General features: G+C 44.2%; 1 protein-coding gene across 1 annotated transcript; it reads left to right on the top strand.

Annotated features, from left to right (window-relative positions):
• The first annotated feature begins 249 nt into the window (after positions 1-249).
• Positions 250-3,946, top strand: tmem200b (transmembrane protein 200B). The gene has a single exon (XM_026157059.1). The coding sequence runs from the start codon at positions 298-300 to the stop codon at positions 1,531-1,533; it is 1,236 nt and encodes a 411-aa protein (XP_026012844.1). The 5' UTR covers positions 250-297; the 3' UTR covers positions 1,534-3,946.
• Positions 3,947-20,298: the final 16,352 nt, after the last annotated feature.

Raw genomic sequence — 20,298 nt, 5'->3', positions numbered from 1 at the left:
TAGCCCGAGGACTGAGAGCGTGACAAAGGTGGGTTAGTGGTGTGTATCACTGTCTGCTGCAGTTTAACAGTATCACCAGGGAGATCCAGACCGAGCTTCACTCAGACAGCCACAATGAACGTGTTCACTGTCACCTCAGCCACCATGAAAAAGTTCAGACATCTCTGTACTGTGAACATAGTTGCAGCCATTGCATGTGTTTGAATGAACAGAGACATTAACTCTTTACATTTCCTCCTTCCTAAAGCACTCTGACGGGTTGTGACTCAGACCAAGAGCTCTGGACTAATCTGTGCCATGAAGACCAAGAAATCTCAAGCAGTTAGGCCAAGCTCACCTGCCTGCCAACCAAAGTCTCGCTTCACCTTACGAAGTAGAAAGAAGAAGGAGAGGTTGATCCGAGGCAAGCTTCGCATCCGCTCCATGCCTGGAGCGTTCCTAGTGCTTGGCGTGGTTGTGGTGGTTGTTGGCACTGCTCTGGCTGTGGCAGGATACTGGCCCTATCAGATATCAAGGTCGTCCATCCTGGGAGCTGCAGATGGGGAAAGCGCCTCTGAATCACAGACTTCCGGCTGGAGTCTGGGACCCAAGGGCTTCCTGTCCACAGCCAGTCTCATTCACAGTGAGAGGATGAAGCTGTTGGGACCAGTCATCATGGGGGTGGGTCTCTTCATCCTCATATGTGCCAACACTGTCCTGTACGAAAACAGGGACAGAGAGACTCAGATGCTGCTGGCCCAGATGCGCAGTGTTATCTGCTCCGTGTCTGCGGCTGTGCCTTCAGCTGACCTTAAAGAAATAGCAGCAGCCAATTCGATGGCCAAACACTACCAGTGGGTTAGCAGTCTACCAGCTGCCCATCTCAACATTCTCTGTCTGCAGCAGCTGGCCACCTCTGAGCCCCTGCTCCAGAGCAGAAGCACCGTAGACCAGGGGCACAGCATGGAGGGTTTCTACCAGCAAGCTGTTCTTCCGATGGAAGGCCTCCACCACCAGGAGTCAAAGCCTCCGTGTTCCGCCAAAGCTTCCCTCTCCAGCTCATGCAATTCCAGTCAGACTGACTTTAATGCACAGCTGGGTGCTAAATGTGAAGAGAGAGCCAGCTGCAGTTCACACACTGGCCCACTTGTTAAGACCAATGTGTGCCTGGTATCTGCAGGCTCCATGTCCACCTTAGGGGTGGATGAAGTTGATGTCCCAGCTGCTCAACCAAGGCGCTGCCACAGTATGAGCTACAGGACTAACCCTTACACAAAGCGAACTGGTAGGTGTATGGAGAGAGAGCACATTCAGGCAAATCAGCTTGAAGTCACTCGTATGGAGGCGAGCTCACAGGTTTGTGTAAACGTTCTTGGACAGGTTGCCGATTCTGCAGAGCAGACTCACCAAAGCTGGCCTCGGCTAGATCTGGGCAACGGCAGACGATACCTGAAACTGGAGAACAAAGAAGACTCGGTGGAAAAACTGCTGGACCAGTTGGAGCACCAGTGCTCTCAGGGGGATACAAGTTTTGGATCTGGGCCTTTCCAGTGATGGCTGCAAACCCAGAATGGAATAATTATATCTCGATTTGATTTTAGTTTTCACTTCTGTGCAGGGCAGAGAATAACCGAGCCCAGGAATATTTGGAGTACGGCATTTCTATGAGCTCTTTCCCAAGCTTCAGTGGAGTATTGATACACAGCGTTTGCTTGGCTGGATGTGGCAGATGTTTTCTATCATTCAAGGAGATGAACAATATACATCCCCTACACTGATGCAGCTGAGGGGATCACAGTGTTTACTTCTGCTGTTTGGGTTGGCAGCATTGCAATAAATCAACTTGTATGTTGCCAAAATGTGTTTGCCTGTTTCTGGAACACAGCATGCACACAGTAAAAGGAGAGAAACTGTTTACACTGTGCAGTCAGTTCAGAACCAAACTACTCGGACTCCGGAGTCCATAAAGAGAAATGCAACCAGTGTATGAACATGGGACTTTTTTCCCTATTCCAAATGCAATGCATGACAGTGATGTACAATATGCAATATGTTGCATCTCAATTCTTATGCAAGTGATGTCATTGTTGGTTTTATATGCATAAGTAGTAACAAATGGTTATTCTGATTTAAAACAACTTGGATCTTATTCTCGTGTGTGTGTGTGTGTGTGTAGATAGGTGTATACCCATTTCCTACAGAATCGGTCATGATAACATTGTGCCAAACATCAGAAGACCAGCAGTGTCAGCCTGTACTTCATGTTTGCTGTTCTAGTGTGTTACATTAAGCACATCACTGATAGCTTCAAAATGGACCTTTAATGTTAAAAAACTGCAACAAAGAGCCAACACCCGATCCTGCAGCTGATGACTGTTGACTCATTTTCTGTTATTTTAGCTACTCCATAAAATGCAAAACATAACATTTTAATTACATGTGTCTTCATTAAGGTTTGATGTCTCGTTATTTACCTTTTAGAGCAGTTCACAAACATTTAATAGTGGTTTATAACCCACGTTAATCCACATTAACATTTAGCAATGGCTGCTTGGGACTATAAGATATTTGTTAAATGATTGTGTATGAAAGCAAAGTGCTACTAATTTAGTAACTAGTCTGTCTGATCATTTGGTTAGTGTTTTTGTCATGACTAAAAATGGTGACCAAACCTATGACAATAAGATCCAAGTTAACAAAAAGATTACTGAAGGAAGAATTGTTTGTTGTGCTTCTCCTGGTGAATGCAGTATCATCTTGTAATGAATACAGGGATGCCCCCTTCTTCTGGTGTCCAGTCGACTCTTTCATAGTGTGCCCAGTATTTATGAGGAGGGTGACCAAGCCCCCACACATCTTCCACTCTCGTCACATCATCCTTTGATCAATGGACTGAATGGATTGTGTGGACAAGGCAACCCTGCGACTCCACTTAGATTTAGTAAGGTTGCTGTTACTGCATACAGCTGGGTGTGTGTCATAGAGGAAGAAGACGATGAATTGCAGTCTCCTGGGCGCTCCTTATGTGCAGATGTGCAGGGGCCATCGCTCCATGTTCCTTTGAATCAACACTACTCTGCTTTTCTTTTTGTCTGTGCTGCCTGCTCTGTATGCCACATGTATCTACATGCATACCAAGCAATATGTGCAGAACAACCACTGACTGCCTTGCCCTGTGCTGGACACCAAATTATATAACATTACCATTCCCGTGTTATAAATATAAGGCAAAGCAAAAGTAACATCTTTGCTGTCATCTCATTTATGCACACTGTCCTCTCTACACATATCACTGACAATCCCATTCTTCACAGGAGACCTTGTATATTAAAAACATAGAACTGGGATCTGGACTTTCGCATCCCTCCCGAAATCCTCCAGTTGCAATTATCCTCAGCAAAGCCTGATGTATAGCTCCATATCCCTCCCCTCTCCTTAGCTTTTATTGTTCCTTCAGGGCAGGTATGCAGTCCCTCATGATCTCCTCTTATTTAATTGGTCGTTTACAAGATGGCCTCTAGGTTTCTAACAGCTCATAAAGCTAGCAGGCAGGACCTCCTGCGCTCTGTGGCAAAAGTACAGGAAAGTAGAAAATTACAGAGCTGCAAAAAGGTGTAGATGTGAAAAATGAGATCATAATTTAGAACTTTTGTGCCAGACATTGGGTCTTGTTGTCATTTGCTCAACTGGTCTCTGCAAGCTGTCTCCACACTGCCAACCAAAGCAACGAGAGTAGAGGCTTCTGGAGTGAATGGCTTTGTTAAGCATTCAGCATTCAGACACAGTCATTTGCACATAATTGTTACTGTCCATTAGCTAATGTAGCCAAATACATTAGGATCTGGGAAGCACTGAATAGCAGCATGTGCACAAGAGCTGAGTAATTATTACCACACCAGCACATGTCAGTTGTGATTATACTGGCTTCCTGTTAAATCCAGAATTCAAAATCCTGCTCCTCACATGCAAGGTCTTAAATAATCAGGCCCCATCTTATCTTAATGACCTTGTAGTACCATATCACCCTATTAGAGCACTTCGCTCTCGCTCTGCAGGCCTACTTGTTGTTCCTAGAGTATTTAAAAGCAGAATGGGAGGCAGAGCCTTCAGTTTTCAGGCCCCTCTTCTGTGGAACCAGCTTCCAGTTTGGATTCAGGAGACAGACACTATCTCTACTTTTAAGATTAGGCTTCAAACTTTCCTTTTTGCTAAAGCATATAGTTAGGGCTGGACCAGGTGACCCTGAATCCTCCCTTAGTTATGCTGCAATAGACGTAGGCTGCCGGGGGATTCCCATGATGCACTGGGTTTTTCTACCTCACTCACTATGTATTAACAGACCTCTCTGCATTGAATCATATCTGTTATTAACCTCTGTCTCTCTTCCACAGCATGTCTTTTATCCTGTCTTCCTTCTCTCACCCCAACCAATCACAGCAGATGGCCCCGCCCCTCCCTGAGCCTGGTTCTGCTGGAGGTTTCTTCCTGTTAAAAGGGAGTTTTTCCTTCCCACTGTCGCCAAAGTGCTTGCTCATAGGGGGTCATATGATCGTTGGGTTTTTCTCTGTATGTATTATTGTGGGTTTACCTTACAATATAAAGCACCTTGAAGTAACTGTTGTTGTCATCTGGTACTGTACAAATAAAACGGAATTGAAGTTCTTTCATCCCATCAGTTTTAAGGTAAAGGGTTTTTTTTGCTGCAGCTTCTTTCAAATCATGTTACTGCTATCCCCTAACGGAGCAACTACAGGTGTTTTAAAGTGAATGTGGCACGTAGCACTTAGGATTTTTCCCCACTGGGATGTTGTGACCAAGTTGTTAAACCAGCATTTGCAGCTCTCAATTCGGAGGAGAGCAATAAAAAAAAAGAAAAAAAAAACTAAAAGCAAACAGGATTTTTACTACACAAGATTGCAAGCTGCAACTTTCTGCTGCAGTGAAAGCTGTGAAAAAAGCCAAGTACAAGCTCGGTTTCAAAAAGGCTGGGACACTCTAAATGTGAATAAAAAACGGTTCATGGGTCAACACATTGTATTCACAATAGAGCACAGAAAACATCAAATGTTTAAACTGAGAAAAACGTAAGGTTTTAAGATTGTCCAACATGAGATTCTAGCTGCAGTCCTGGGTCTTCTGTGAAGTCATGCTGTTGTAATAGTTGCAGTATGCAGTGTAGGACTGTCTTGTTGAAATATGCAAGGCCATACCTGAGAAAGATGTCTGAAGGAACATATGCTGCTCTAACACCTGTATATGCACCTGAGCATTGATGCTGTTGATCCAGACAGGCTTTGTAGCTGAGCCCTGAAAACAAGCTGGATGGTTTCTGGATCATTTTTACCTGTGGCTTCTTTGTAACGTACTTGCTTCTTCATGGAAGTCACCATGCCGTTAACCCACATTTATGTACAGCATGAGGAGCTGCATTCAGACAGACATTGATGTCTTTAAGTGTTCCTGAGCCCTTGCAGTGATTTCCATGACACAGTCATGCCCGTTTTTGATGGATTAACGCTCAGAGATCGCGGACATTCAATATTATTTTTTGTCCTGGTCCCTTGTGCACAGAGATTCCTCCAGACTATCAGGATCTTTTGATGATATGTACTCTAGATGATATTCAAAGTCTTCACAATTTTATCTCAAGGAGATTTATTCTGTAATTGTTCCACAATTTGTTCACAGACTGTTGAACTGCTGCCCATCTTTGCTTCTGAGAAACGTATTCTATAAGATGCTCTTCTTCTGCGCGGGTATATTAGTGGCCTACTGCTAAATAACCCAGTCAGATGCCACACGTTCATCCAGCTTTTTCTTTTAGGCACTCAGTTTCCAGCCTTTTGTTGCTCTTTGTCCAAAATGTTTGAGAAATGTTGAAACATGAAATCAAGTTGAAAATGAGCTCATTTTTCATGAAATAATAAATCAGAATCAGAATACTTTAATAATTCCTAAGGAAATGATGTGGGTTACAGTCACTCCAAGACAGTAACAGTAACAGACTGCTATTCACACCTCTGATTCCATCTATTCATTTAAATCTCAGTTAAAAACTTACCTGTTTGACCGAACATTTTCAGTTAGTGCACATCCCCTATATTTTACCCTTATGTTATTTATCTTCTACTAATGTTCCGCTGTATAAATACCCCCACCTTATATTTATGAATACCCAGTAATTTTATCTTCTAAACTATGCTCTAATGTTTTATTTCTTATTTTGTCTGTACTTTTTTGGGTTTTTTGTTGTCTGTTATAGACTTTTATCTTATATCTTATGTTTTAATCTTGTTGTGAAGCACTTTGGTGTACCTTCGGTTTTAAATGTGCTATATAAATAAAGTTGTATTGTATTGTATTATATTGAATAATATAACTAGTGACATTAGTTACACCAGATTATTAGCATAAAAACTAAAACCAGTAAAGTAAAACTGTCTTGACAGGGCTCTAGACTAACTTTTTGCCATGGGCGTGCCGGTACGCCTAACTTTAAAAAGTTAGGCGTACCGGCACAAAAGTTAGGCGCACACAAATTTTATAATAATTTATATAATGTGCTTTTTCAGCATTCAAAGATTGATGACACCGTGTCAGAGCTGGCTATGAATTTCAGAAGCATCAGGCCTTAACAGAAAAGTTAGCAATAGTTCTTTTCCTATTACAGCTACATCCACTTCTGTCCTGCCTAGGCTGCTCACTAGGGCTGGGTATCATCACTGATTTCTATAATCCATTCGATTCCGGTTTTCAAAGTCCCGATTCGATTCAACTTAGCCTCAGACAGTCAGAAATATTATAATTCTGATCATTTATCAGCACTGACTTCATCAGAATTGTGAACATCACAGCAGATGCCTTTGTGTGAAAGTAACTGAGAATAAAACACAGAAAAACATGAAGGAGATTTTCCTGGTCTGGCTTTTTATAGCAGATAACTTTAAAAATATTCTACAATGTTCTGCATATAAAGTTTAAATTTCTTCAGTACTGAACAACAGAAAAAATAGGCTTTCTTGTCCAAGGTCATTTAAGTGAAAAAGAAAAAGAAAAGAAAAAGACAGCAGCCGACAGCGCTGTAAACAACGGTAGACTGGTGGGTAATAAGGCAAGGCAAGGCAAGTTTATTTGTATAGCACAATTCAACAACAAGGTGATTCAAAGTGCTTTACAGAGACATTAGAAACAAAAACAAATAAAAAGCATGATTTAAAATTGATTAAAACAAACAAACAAACAAACAAACAAACAAAACAGTATATAAAATCAAAACAGATAAAATCAAAACAGATAAAATCAGTAGTTAAATGTAAGTTTTGAAATTTAAGCTTAAAGTGTGGATTTGGTGCTTTATTCAAATGCAGCTGAGAACAGGTGAGTCTTCAACCTGGATTTAAATAAACTGAGTGTTTCAGCTGATCTGAGGCTTTCTGGGAGTTTGTTCCAGATATAAGGAGCATAAAAGCTGAATGCAGCTTCTCCGTGTCTGGTTCTGACTCTGGGAACTGATAAAAGACCGGATCCAGATGACCTGAGGGATCTGGATGGTTCATACTGGGTCAGGAGGTCACTGATGTATTTTGGTCCTAAACCATTCAGAGCTTTATAGACCAGCATCAGAACTTTAAAGTCTATCCTCTGACGGACAGGCAGCCAGTGTAAAGACCTCAGAGCTGGACTGATGTGGTCCACTTTTTTGGTCTTAGTGAGGACTCGAGCAGCAGAGTTCTGAATGAGCTGTAGTTGTCTGACTGATTTTTTAGGTAGACCTGTAAAGATGCTGTTACAGTAATCAAGCCTACTAAAGATGAATGCATGGACTAGTTTTTCCAGGTCCTGTTGAGACATCAGATCTTTTATCCTTGATATATTCTTGAGGTGATAGTAAGCTGACTTTGTTATTGTCTTAATGTGTTTTTCTAAGTTTAGGTCTGCATCCATCACTACACCCACATTTCTCGCCTGGTTTGTGGTTTTTAGATGTATAGATTGAAGTTCTCTGGTGACCTGTAATCGTTTTTCTTTGGCGCCAAAGACTATTACCTCAGTTTTGTTTTTGTTTAGCTGGAGAAAATTGTGGCACAACCAGTCATTGATTTCCTCAATGCATTTACCAAGAGCCTGTACAGGGCCTCGGTCTCCTGGTGACATTGTGATATATATTTGTGTGTCATCTGCATAGCTGTGATAGTTTATTTTGTTGTTGTTTATAATCTGTGCCAGTGGGAGCATGTAGATGTTAAACAGAAGGGGTCCCAAGATGGAACCTTGGGGAACTCCACATGTGATACTTGTCTGCTCAGATGTGAAGTTACCTATTGATACAAAGTATTTCCTGTTTTCTACGTATGTTTTGAACCAGTTTAGTACAGTTCCTGAAAGACCTGTCCAGTTCTCCAGTCGTTTGAGTAATATGTTGTGGTCGACTGTATCAAATGCTGCACTGAGATCCAGTAAAACTAGGACTGACATTTTTCCACTGTCTGTATTCAGACATATGTCATTAAACACTTTGGTCAGAGCGGTTTCAGTGCTGTGGTTCTGTCTAAAACCTGACTGGAAGGCATCGTAGCAATTATTCTGTTTTAAGAAGTAACTGAGCTGTTGAGAAACTGCTTTTTCAATGATCTTACTTAAAAACGGGAGATTTGAGATCGGCCTGTAGTTGTTCATTTGTGTCTTGTCAAGATGGTCCTTTTTCAGTATAGGTTTGATTACAGCAGTTTTTAGTGGTTCTGGAAACACACCTGATAATAAAGAAAAGTTGACGATCTGTAACAGGTCTGACTCTAAAGTCTTTGAGACCTTTTTGAAAAAACTTGTTGGCAGGACATCTAAACAGCAGGAGGAGGAGTTCAGTTGACCTAAGATGTCCTCCAGGTCTTTGCTGTTAATAGGTTGAAACTGTTTCATGGTGTTTAAACAGTTTTTTGGTGGACACAGTACATATCCTGGATCTGCTGTTGATGTACCAATTGCTTGTCTAATTTTTTGGATTTTTTCAGTGAAGAATTTGGCAAAGTCATTGCAGGCCATGGTCGAATGAAGTTCAGCTGCCACTGACACAGGAGGGTTTGTTAGCCTGTCAACTGTAGAAAATAAGACCCGAGCATTATGGCTGTTTTTAGTGATGATGTCAGAGAAATAGGACCTCCTTGCATTCCTCAGTTGTAAATTATAATTGTGAAGTTTCTCTTTATAGATGTCATAATGAACCTGGAGGTTTGTTTTTCTCCATCTGCGCTCAGCTTTCCTACACTCTCTTTTTTTCATTTTTCACTAGTGTGGAGTTTCTCCATGGAGACTTTTTCCTTCCAGAGATAACCTTCACCTTAATGGGAGCAATTGTATCCATTACATTTAACATGTTAGCATTGAAGCTATTGACGAGCTCATTGACTGACCCTCCGGACAGGTCAGGTGTTAATGGGAAGACCTGGTTAAAGATCTCACTACTGTTTTCAGTTATACACCGTTTTGTGATCACTGTTGTTGATATATTTATGTGGGCTGAGATTTTACTTTCAAAGAAAACACAGTAATGATCAGACAGGCCCACATCAGACACAGTAACCTTTGAAATGCTCAGGCCCTTGGAGATCAGTAGGTCAAGAGTGTGTCCTCTATTATGTGTGGCCTCTGTTACATGCTGAGTCAGCCCAAAGTTGCCCAGAGTGTTACTCAGGTCTTTAGTCCCTTTGTCCTAATAAGCGAATGAATAATACAGAAAACAGAGATTGGAGACGGGAAACTGTTCTTGAAGTACAGAGAGAGAGAGCTAGCTGTGCATGGAGTGTGGTTTTAATAGTCGTGGAAGCAAAAATTCATGACGACATTGATCAAATGTGAAGCGCAGTTTGCTGCTTCTTTTGCTGCTGGCTCGGCGAATTTTGGTTGGAGAGACAAAACCTGCAGCTCAGAATCAGCGCAAAAAGACGCAATCACAGCGGACCGGACGCATCAGGATCGCTGAGCTCCGACAGCGTGTCCGTCTACGGGCCGTTGGGTGAGAAAGCCGAGAAAGACAAAGTTGATTCTGATGCGTCGGGTCTGTGTTTACGTCTTTGTGTGGAGTCCGTGTACCTGCTCTCATCTACTGTTTGGTTGTTGTTGAAATGGTTTTGTGAGCTTTAATCTGAGAATCTGGCGTTTCTGGCAAAACACAGTTATATTTAAAAGTCGATTCAGGATTTAATGAATTAATATCGCTTTATTCAAGCTACTCACCTCCCACTTCCACCTGCACTTTCAACTGGACCACGGCCAATCAGAGAGGTCCCGCCCCTTACTATCTCTGATTGGTTTAGTCCACGATAGGGGCAAAATGTGTGTCTGTTGTTGACCACAGGGAAGGTTGCAGATTTTTTTTTTTTTGCTACCCGAACAGTTGGTCGCACAGGTGCAACCAAATTTTTTTTTTTAGTCGCACCACTGAAAAATTTGGTCGCATTTGCGACCAAATTAGTCGCACTCTAGAGCCCTGCTTGACTTAACCAAACACTACTGATAGTTGGTCTATCTAAATTCATTGTAACTGAATGGGGACAGCATGACTGTGCGGTGTTAGGACTGTAAACCACAGAAAGAAGGTTCTGGGTTCAAATTCACCATTTATGTGTTTTCTGTTTGGGTACTCCATCTGTCAGTTGAAAGTTATGCATGTTAGGTTGCCATAGGTGGGAATAATTGTTTGCCTCTGTGTCAACCATCAAACTGTGTCAAAACAGCTTTTGCATTATGCTAATAAACATTCAATTCAATTTAATTCAAATTTATGTGTGTAATGCCAAATTACAGCAACAGTTGCCTCAAGGTGGTTTATATTGTAAGATAAAGACCCTACAATAATACGAAAAAAAAGAAGCTCCAACAATCATATGACCCCCTATGAGCAAGCACTTTGGCGACAGTGGGAAGGAAAAACTCCCTTTTAACAGGAAGAAACCTCCGGCAGAACCAGGCTCAGGGAGGGGCGGGGCCATCTCCTGTGATTGGTTGATGTGAGAGAAGGAAGACAGGATAAAGACATGCTGTGGAAGAGAGACAGAGGTTAATAACAGATATGATTCAATGCAGAGAGGTCTGTTAATACATAGTGAGTGAGAAAAGGAAACACTCAGTGCATCATGGGAATCCCCCAGCAGCCTACGTCTATTGCAGCATAACTAAGAGAGGATTCAGGGTCACCTGGTCCAGCCCTAACTATATGCTTTAGCAAAAAGGAAAGTTTGAAGCCTAATCTTGAAAGTAGAGATAGTGTCTGTCTCCTGAATCCAAACTGGAAGCTGGTTCCACAGAAGAGGGGCCTGAAAACTGAAGGCTCTGCCTCCCATTCTACTTTTAAATACTCTAGGAACAACAAGTAGGCCTGCAGAGCGAGAGCGAAGTGCTCTAGTAGGATATTATGGTCGACAGTATCGAACGCTGCACTGAGGTCTAGCAGGACAAGCACAGAGATGAGTCCACTGTCAGAGGCCATAAGAAGATCATTTGTAACCTTCACTAAAGCTGTTTCTGTGCTGTGATGAGCTCTGAAACCTGACTGAAACTCTTCAAATAAGCCATTCCTCTGCAGATGATCTGTTAGCTGTTTGACAACTACTCTTTCAAGGATGTTTGATTTGAAAGGAAGGTTGGAGATTGGCCTATAATTAGCTAAGACTTCTAGGTCTAGAGATGCTTTTTGAGTAAAGGTTTAACTACAGCCAGCTTGAAGGCCTGTGGTACATAGCCGATTATTAGAGATAGGTTGATCATATTTTTTTTTTGTGTCCCATTTGGATCTTTACCATCAGAATTGTTGTCTTAAGGCCAAGAAAGATGCCAAGCGGATTTATTTTACCAAGTGGATCATCATGGTCTTGCCATATTGGTCCATTTGATTGACCTTTATTATAATTATGAATTTATTTTATTTTTGGTTGCTACAAACGGGACAGACATGACTGGGGGATAGGACAGGGAGAAAGAATGAAAGAAAGAGAGGGAGAGAAAGAAAACCAAAGGGGAGAAGAGACGGTGAGAAGGGGGAGAAGAAAGAAAGAAAGAAACAAAACACCTGGATCACCTGTATGGAGAAAAAAAAAAACAGAAGAGAAAGCAAACAACAAAGAGCAACATAATAAAAACAGCACCATCACAATAAACTAGCTAGCAGTAGATATCAGTAGATACTAAATAATAAACGATATTGTGCAGCATGCAAGGTAGACAGCGCACAGTGTGCTTTGAGGCAGCAGCCAAGAAAGCTGTAGTCCACGTCTGTGAACACCTGTGTGCATACCTGTGTGGATCAGCATGCTTGTATTTCAAAGGTTTCTCCATGTAACGATCTGCTAGGGAGTGTGGGGGGGCCACAGCCCCGTCCTCCAGGGCATGAAGCAGGTATGGAGGAGATCAAAACTCCAGACATCCAGAGGCCCCCAGAACACAAGAGACCAAGGAAGACCAACAGAGGGGCAGCCGCGCCACTGTCCCAGAAAGAGCTGAGGAGAGTCCCAGATGAGGGCTCACTCAGCAGCCGCGGAGCAGAAGCCAGGGGGGGGGGGTTGCAGTGACGCGCCCGTGAGCTCCGCCGGCAGCCAGCCGTGCCTGAGTGACCGAGCCCCAGGCCGAGAGGCCGAGGGCACCCCACCTCCGAAGTGGCCCGAGCGAGCCCCAGGCTCCAGGCCCCGATAAGCGGCCGCCAAGGAGTGAGCCGGTGTGTACCTGGACGCCCATCCCCAGACACAAAGAACCACCAACGCACCGATGTCTGAGGGAGTCCGCCACTGGCAGGGGAAGTGGTGGTAGGGGGAGATAGGCCTCCATACCTTGGAGGGCCTGAGATGTCCCCAGAGAGGTGGTGTCTGATACCCAGCCTGACATATAGACACAGACATACAGGCACACACAGACACAAACATCCCTCATGCTCTCATATGCACTTACTCCACACTCAACCAACGTGGAGACAGACATAAAGAGACGCTGTACACACGATCACACTCCCCAAGCGTACTCTACGAACCGGGTCTAGGTACCCTTGCCCCTGGAGGGGGAACTGCACCCAGACCCAGGTGGTGTTACCCTTTTCCCTGCGGTGGGGGGAGGCAGACCGCCCCGACTCCGCAGCAGCAGGGAGGCCCCACACTCCAGACCGCAGTCGGACGGCCAACTCCTCCTAGCCCCCCCCCGCTCCAACAGGCCGCAGAGGTTGATCATATTTAAGATCGAAGCATTAATTAATGGCAGGACTTCTTTGAGCAGTTTTGTAGGAATCTAAAAGGTGGTTTGGAGGAAGTAATTATTGAAGTTAACTCAGAAAGATCAATTGGAGAAAAAGAGTCTAACTTAACATCAATGGTACTAAGAGTAGCTGTAGATAATATTACATCTGTGGGATGGTTACTGGTAATTTTTTCTCTAATGATAAAAATTTTATTTGTGAAGAAGTTCATGAAGTCATTACTAGTTAAGGTTAAAGGGATGGTTGGCTCAACAGAGCTCTGACTGTTTGTCAGCCTGGCTACAGAGCTGAAGAGAAACCTGGGGTTGTTCTTATTTTCTTCAATCAGTGATGAATAGTAAGATGTTCTGGCTTTGCGGAGGGCTTTCTTATAAAGCAGCAAACTATTTCTCCAGGCTAAATGATGATCCTCTAAATTTGTGACACACCATTTCCTCTCCAGATTACGAGTCATCTGCTTTAGGCTACGTGTTTGAGAATTATACCACGGAGTCAGGTACTTCTGATTAGAGACCTTAGTTTTCACCGGAGCTACAGTATCCAGAGTCGTACGTAGTGAGGAGGTGAAATTATTAACAAGATAATCGACTTCTGTTGGGGTAGCGTTCAGATAGCTGCTCTGCTCTATGTTGGTACAGGGCATTGAAGATGATAACAGTGGGTGGATTATATTCTTAAACTTAGTTACAGCGCTTTCAGAAAGACATCTACTTTGATAAAGTCTACTCTCCACCGCTGTGTAATCAATTATTGTAAATGTAAATGTTATCAGGAAATGATCAGACAGGAGAGGGTTTTCAGGAAACACTGTTAAATGTTCAGTTTCTATGCCATATGTTAAAACAAGATCTAGAGTGTGATTAAAGTGGTGGGTGGGTTCTTTTACATTTTGAGAGAAACCAATTGAGTCTAATAACAGATTAAATGCCATGTTGAGGCTGTCATTTTTAGCATCTACATGGATGTTAAAGTCACCCACAATAATTATTTTATCTGAGCTCAGAACTAAATCAGATATAAAGTCTGAGAAATCAGACAGAAACTCTGTGTAAGGCCCAGGTGGACGATAGATGATAACAAGTAAGACTGGTTTCTGAGTTTTACAGCTGGGGTGGACGAGGCTGAGCATCAGGCTTTCAAATGAATTAAAAGTCTGTCTTTGTCTTTCATTAATTAATAGGCTGGTGTGAAAAATTGCTGCCACACCTCCCCCTCGGCCTGTGCTTCGAGATTTCTGGTAGTTAGAATGACTCGGGGGTGTTGATTCATTTAAACTAACATAATCATCCTGCTGCAACCAGTTTTCTGTAAGGCAGAGTAAATCAATTTGTTGATCAATTATTAAGTCATGTACTAACAGAGACTTGGAGGAGAGAGACCTAATATTTAATAATCCACATTTCACTGTTTTACTCTTTGGTTCAGATGTGGATACTGTATTGTTCTTTCTTTGTAATTGTTTATGTTTAAGTTGTTTGTTGCTGGTTTTTAGTTTGTTTTTCGTCTTTTTGGAAGCTGACACAGTCTCTATGGAGATGGGTTTTTTGGGGGGGTAGCAGGAGGAGAGAAGCTGCAGAGAGGGGTGTAAGACTGCAACTCTGCTTCCTGGTCCCAACTCTGGATAGTCATATTTTGGGGGGTTTAATAAATTTGTCCATATTTCTAGAAATGAGAGCTGCTCCATACAAAGTGGGATGGATGCCGTCTCTCCTAACAAGACCAGGTTTCCTCCAGAAGGTTTGCCAATTATCTATGAAGCCCACATCATTTCTGGGACACCACTCAGACAGACAGCAATTTAAGGAGAACATGCGGCTAAACATGTCACTCCTGGTCTGATTGAGTCCCACATTGTTGTGCAAAGTTACACACCGATTCAATATTGATTTTAGTGACCTCAGATTGGCGTAACCGGGTGTCATTACTGCCGACGTGAATTATGATCTTACTGAATTTACGTTTACCCTTAGCCAGCAGTTTTAAATTTCCTTCAATGTCGCCTGCTCTGGCCCCTGGAAGACAATTGACTATGGTTGCCGGTGTCTCGAGTTTGACCCCCGGCGGGTGTGTCGCTGAGTGGGGAAAAACGGTTAGACACATGAACGGGTTGGTGGTGTACCTGGGGATTCTGTTTAGGACTATGCTTCCTCCTCACCGTGACCCAGCCGCCCTCTTTCCCCAGCTGCTTGGGGTCTGCTGGGGAACAGCTAGCAGGGCCTACGCTATCTTCGGCTGCACCAGCTACAGGGGCCTGGCTAGCTACGGGTGAATGAAGGGTGCGAAGCCGAGTCTCCAATTCAGTAATCCTGGCCTCCAGAGCTGCAAATATGCTACATTTGTTACAGATATCATTACTGCTAAAGGAGGCCGAGGAGTAACTAAACATCTGACACAATGAGCAGGAAAGTGCAGGAGGGACAGGTGAAGTAGCCATGGTGCTAACAAGTCGGCTATGAGCTAAGCTAAGCTAGCAAAACAGTACAGAGACAGTGAGTGAATACTTTGGCTATAAATTAGGTAGTGAGTACACAGAAAGTGTGCTTCGGCTGAAGCACGTGAAGATTATACTATGAAAAAATAATCAATTTAAAAGTTTTTAATTAAATTGCTAAGCAGATAAGCTACTCAGAAACACCACTGTGTTTGAGCAGGAACAGGAAGTGATACTCTACCACAGAGCGAGCGAACACCAAGTGACAGCGCCACCAAAATGAGCATTTAACACTGATTAAATGCTCAAACTTAGGGAGCAAGAACCAGAAAATCATGCACACGAGGAATCACTTGGAGAGACTTGTGCTGAGAAACTGGGAGCGGGGAGATACAGAACTAGGTGTACCCATTGATGAGAGATGGCACAAGAATGAACACAGTGAATGAAAATACAACCTCAAAGTAATAAGACTAACAATGACTGAAGACTTGACAATGGAATATACAAAAGATAAGACTTAAATGACCAGTATTAACAAAACACAAGTGAAAATAACACAACTCACTAATGTGGGAACTAAATATTACCTAACTAAAGAATATAGGCTCGCATCACCAGGGATAGCCAAAAACTGACAGCACTATTTACTAAAGAAACAAGGAACATAAAGTCAAAGGAGCTTGCAAAGAAAAGTGTCTGGACTTCTTTAAGTTGCTTGAAGACGTTTCACCTCTCATCCGAGAAGCTTCTTCAGTTCTAAGGTCAAATGGTGGAGAGTCCCAGATATAAACCTAGTGGGAGTTTCCCCCCACAGAGGGACAAAAGGACCCCCTGATGATCCTCTAATCGCCTGAGCCAAGGTGTGAAACTGGGCGTGGGTCCCAATCAGCCAGAGTTTCGGGTGAGTTCATTGTGAAACCTGGCCCCACCTTATCATGCGAATTCCTGAGGTCAGATGGCCCAGGATGTGAGTGGGCGTTAAGGCGTCTGGGAAGGATCTCAAAACTGGATTATAGATGGCAGAGAGTTGGTGTCGTAAACCCCCGCCTCTGTTCAAAGATGGTCGCTCACAGTGGGCATAGATGCTTCTTCAAATCAAATCAAATCAAATCAAATCAAATCAAATCAAATCAAATCACTTTTATTGTCACATCACATGTGCAGGTACATTGGTACAGCACATGTGAGTGAAATTCTTGTGTGCGAGCTTCACAAGCAACAGAGTTGTGCAAAATACAATAATGTAAACAAGCAAAATACAAGAATGGCTACATCTGAAAGTAATAAATATATGTACAATAAATAATAGTATATGCATTTCTGGATGTGTATACTAAATATTTTTCTACGTGTGTGTGTGTGTGTGTGTGTGTGTGTACACATATTTTACAAATTAAATAGAGTAAACAATATATAAAATATACAGAGTTGAATATGTGAAAAACAGTGGCATTACTGTACAGTATGGAGTGCATAAGGTTGAAGTTCCAGTAGTGAAGCTGAGGTGTCTATGACGTGTTCAGCAGTCTGATGGCCTGATGGAAGAAGCTGTCTCTCAGTCTGCTGGTACGGGACCGGATGCTGCAGAACCTCCTTCCTGATGGAAGCAGTCTGAACAGTTTATGGCTGGGGTGACTGGAGTCCTTGATGATCCTCCCCGCTTTCCTCAGGCACCGCTTCCTGTAGATGTCTTGGAGGGAGGGAAGCTCACCTCCAATTATCCGTTCAGAGCACCGCACTACTCGCTGGAGAGCTTTGCAGTTGTAGGCGGTGCTGTTGCCATACCAGGTGGTGATGCATCCAGTGAGGATGCTCTCAATGGCACAGTGATAGAAGGTCCTGAGGATGCGGGGGCTCATGCCGAATCTTTTCAGTCTCCTGAGAAAGAAGAGGCGCTGCTGCGCCTTCTTCACTGTTTTGTTTGTGTGTACTGACCACGTAAGATCCTCAGCCAGATGTACACCAAGGAAGCGGAAGCTGCTCACTCTCTCCACAGCAGCGCCGTTGATGGTGATGGGGGTGTGTACTTCTCTGCACCTCCGGAAGTCCACTATCAACTCCTTTGTCTTTGCGACGTTGAGGGTGAGATGGTTGTCTTGACACCAGTGGGTCAGGGCGCTGACCTCCTCCCTGTAAGCTGTCTCATCACCGTTGGTGATAAGACCCACCACTGTAGTGTTGTCCGCAAACTTCACAATGATGTTGGAGTTGTTAGTGGCTGTGCAGTCGTAGGTCTAGAGTGAGTACAGGAGAGGGCTCAGTACACACCCCTGTGGAGCACCAGTGTTCAGTGTGATGGGGGATGAGGTGATGCTGCCCAGTCTGACCACTTGGCGTCTGTCAGACAGGAAGCTAAGGATCCAGCTGCAGAGGGAGCTGCTCAGTCCTAGATCCTGCAGTTTCCTGTCCAGCTTCGAGGGAACGATGGTATTGAATGCTGAGCTGTAATCTACAAACAGCATTCTCACATACGTGTCTCTCTTCTCCAGGTGTGACAGGGCAGTGTGTAGTGTCAGGGCTATGGCATCATCAGTGGACCTGTTGTGGCGGTATGCAAACTGTAGAGGGTCCAGTGAGTCGGGTAGTGCAGAGCAGATGAAGTCCCTGACCAGCTTCTCGAAGCATTTGCTTACGATGGGGGTCAGGGCTACAGGTCGCCAGTCGTTCAATGAGGAGATGGTGGAGGATTTGGGTACAGGGACGATGGTGGCCATTTTGAAGCAGGCTGGGACTACAGACAGAGAGAGGGAAAGGTTGAAGATGTGCGTGAACACTCCAGCCAGCTGAGCCGCGCATGACTTGAGGACGCGGCCAGGAATCCCGTCCGGACCAGTAGCTTTGCGTGCGTTCACCTTCCTGAAGCACTTCCGCACATCCTCCTCAGACACAGACGTCATCCGCGGTGCGCACACTGTCCGGTCTCATGGTGTTCGCTGTGTCGAATCTAGCGTAGAATACGTTTAGATCCTCACACAGAGAGGCCGTGGTCTGCGGTGTGCTGGTTTTCCCTCTAAAGTCTGTGATCGTGTTTAGTCCCTGCCACATACTCCGAGGGTTGTCAAACTGTTGTTCCACCCTGTCCCTGTACTCACGTTTGGCTGCTTTGATCGTCTTACGGAGTTGGTAATGTGCGTGTTTGTAGTCCGATGTGTTCGCGGAGGCAAAGGCGGTGCTCCGTGCCGCGCGAACATCTCCGTTAATCCAGGGTTTTTGATTTGGGAAGGATTTAACTGTTCTGGATGGGACGACATCTTCCACGCATTTCCTGATAAATCCGCAGACTGAGTCTGTGTACTCGTTAATGTCCCTAGCAGCCACGTGAAACATTTCCCAGTCCGCATGATCAAAACAGTCCCGCAGCGCAGACTCCGATTGGTCCGTCCAACAGTGCACCGCCCTCCGGGTTGGAGCTTCCTGTTTCAGCTTCTGCCTGTAGGCGGGCAGGAGCAGGATGGAGCGGTGATCTGATTGGCCGAATGGGGCGCGGGGGAGGGCTTTGTACGCATCCCGGAAAGAGGTGTAGCAGTGGTCGAGTAGCCGATCTCCACGAGTGTTAAAATGGATGTGTTGGTGGAGTTTGGGTGAGACTTTCTTCAGGTTTCCCTTATTAAAGTCTCCGGCTGTGATAAACGCTGCCTCTGGGTGTGCGGTTTCCTCGCTGCTGATCGCGCTGTACAGTTCCCTGAGTGCTCGGTCAGTTTCGGCTTGTGGGGGAATGTAAACAGCCGTAATAATCACTGCTGTAAATTCCCTCGGTAGCCAGAATGGCCGGCACTTAATCATCAGGTACTCCAGGTCCGGTGAGCAGAAGGATTTGACCGGGTGCACGTTCGCATGTCCGGTAGAAGAGCCACCTCCACAGGACAAGACTCAGCAGTCCATCTGCATCTTAAGGATAAAGGTCACTCTTTCGAGGATGCCAATGTTCACATTTTGGACAGAGAGGACAGATGGTTTGAAAGAGGAGTGAAAGAAGCCATCTATGTCCACTGTGAGCGACCATCTTTGAACAGAGGCGGGGGTTTACGACACCAACTCTCTGCCATCTATAATCCAGTTTTGAGATCCTTCCCAGACGCCTTAACGCCCACTCACATCCTGGGCCATCTGACCTCAGGAATTCGCATGATAAGGTGGGGCCAGGTTTCACAATGAACTCACCCGAAACTCTGGCTGATTGGGACCCACGCCCAGTTTCACACCTTGGCTCAGGCGATTAGAGGATCATCAGGGGGTCCTTTTGTCCCTCTGTGGGGGGTCACTCCCACTAGGTTTATATCTGGGACTCTCCACCATTTGACCTTAGAACTGAAGAAGCTTCTCGGATGAGAGGTGAAACGTCTTCAAGCAACTTAAAGAAGTCCAGACGCTTTTCTTTGCAAGCTCCTTTGACTACGATGACCTGGATGACTGAGAACCTTCACAGACAAGGAACATAAACTTAAAACACTCGGCACCAAAAGAAACGTACAAAATCTTGAAACCCCAGGTCTCAAACCCACTGACTGTGACAACTGGTCTAAACAAAATAGTCATTAGAATGAGTGACTCCACCTTAATAAACATACACTTAGTCTTTATTTTATTTCTAAGTTAAGTTACTGTGTCGTGTTGTGTCGTGCTGACGTGGGACAGTTTTCCAATTTCATTGTAC

The sequence above is a fragment of the Astatotilapia calliptera genome, chromosome 22 (assembly GCF_900246225.1).
Source record: "Astatotilapia calliptera chromosome 22, fAstCal1.2, whole genome shotgun sequence".
Classification (NCBI taxonomy): Eukaryota; Metazoa; Chordata; class Actinopteri; order Cichliformes; family Cichlidae; genus Astatotilapia; species Astatotilapia calliptera.
Note: the sequence above shows the minus strand (reverse complement) of the source record. Positions and strands in the feature narration are given on the sequence as shown.

Bases quoted from the DNA above. Each gene is read 5' to 3' on its own strand.
- tmem200b (XM_026157059.1), top strand. From the start codon at position 298: ATGAAGACCAAGAAATCTCAAGCAGTTAGGCCAAGCTCACCTGCCTGC.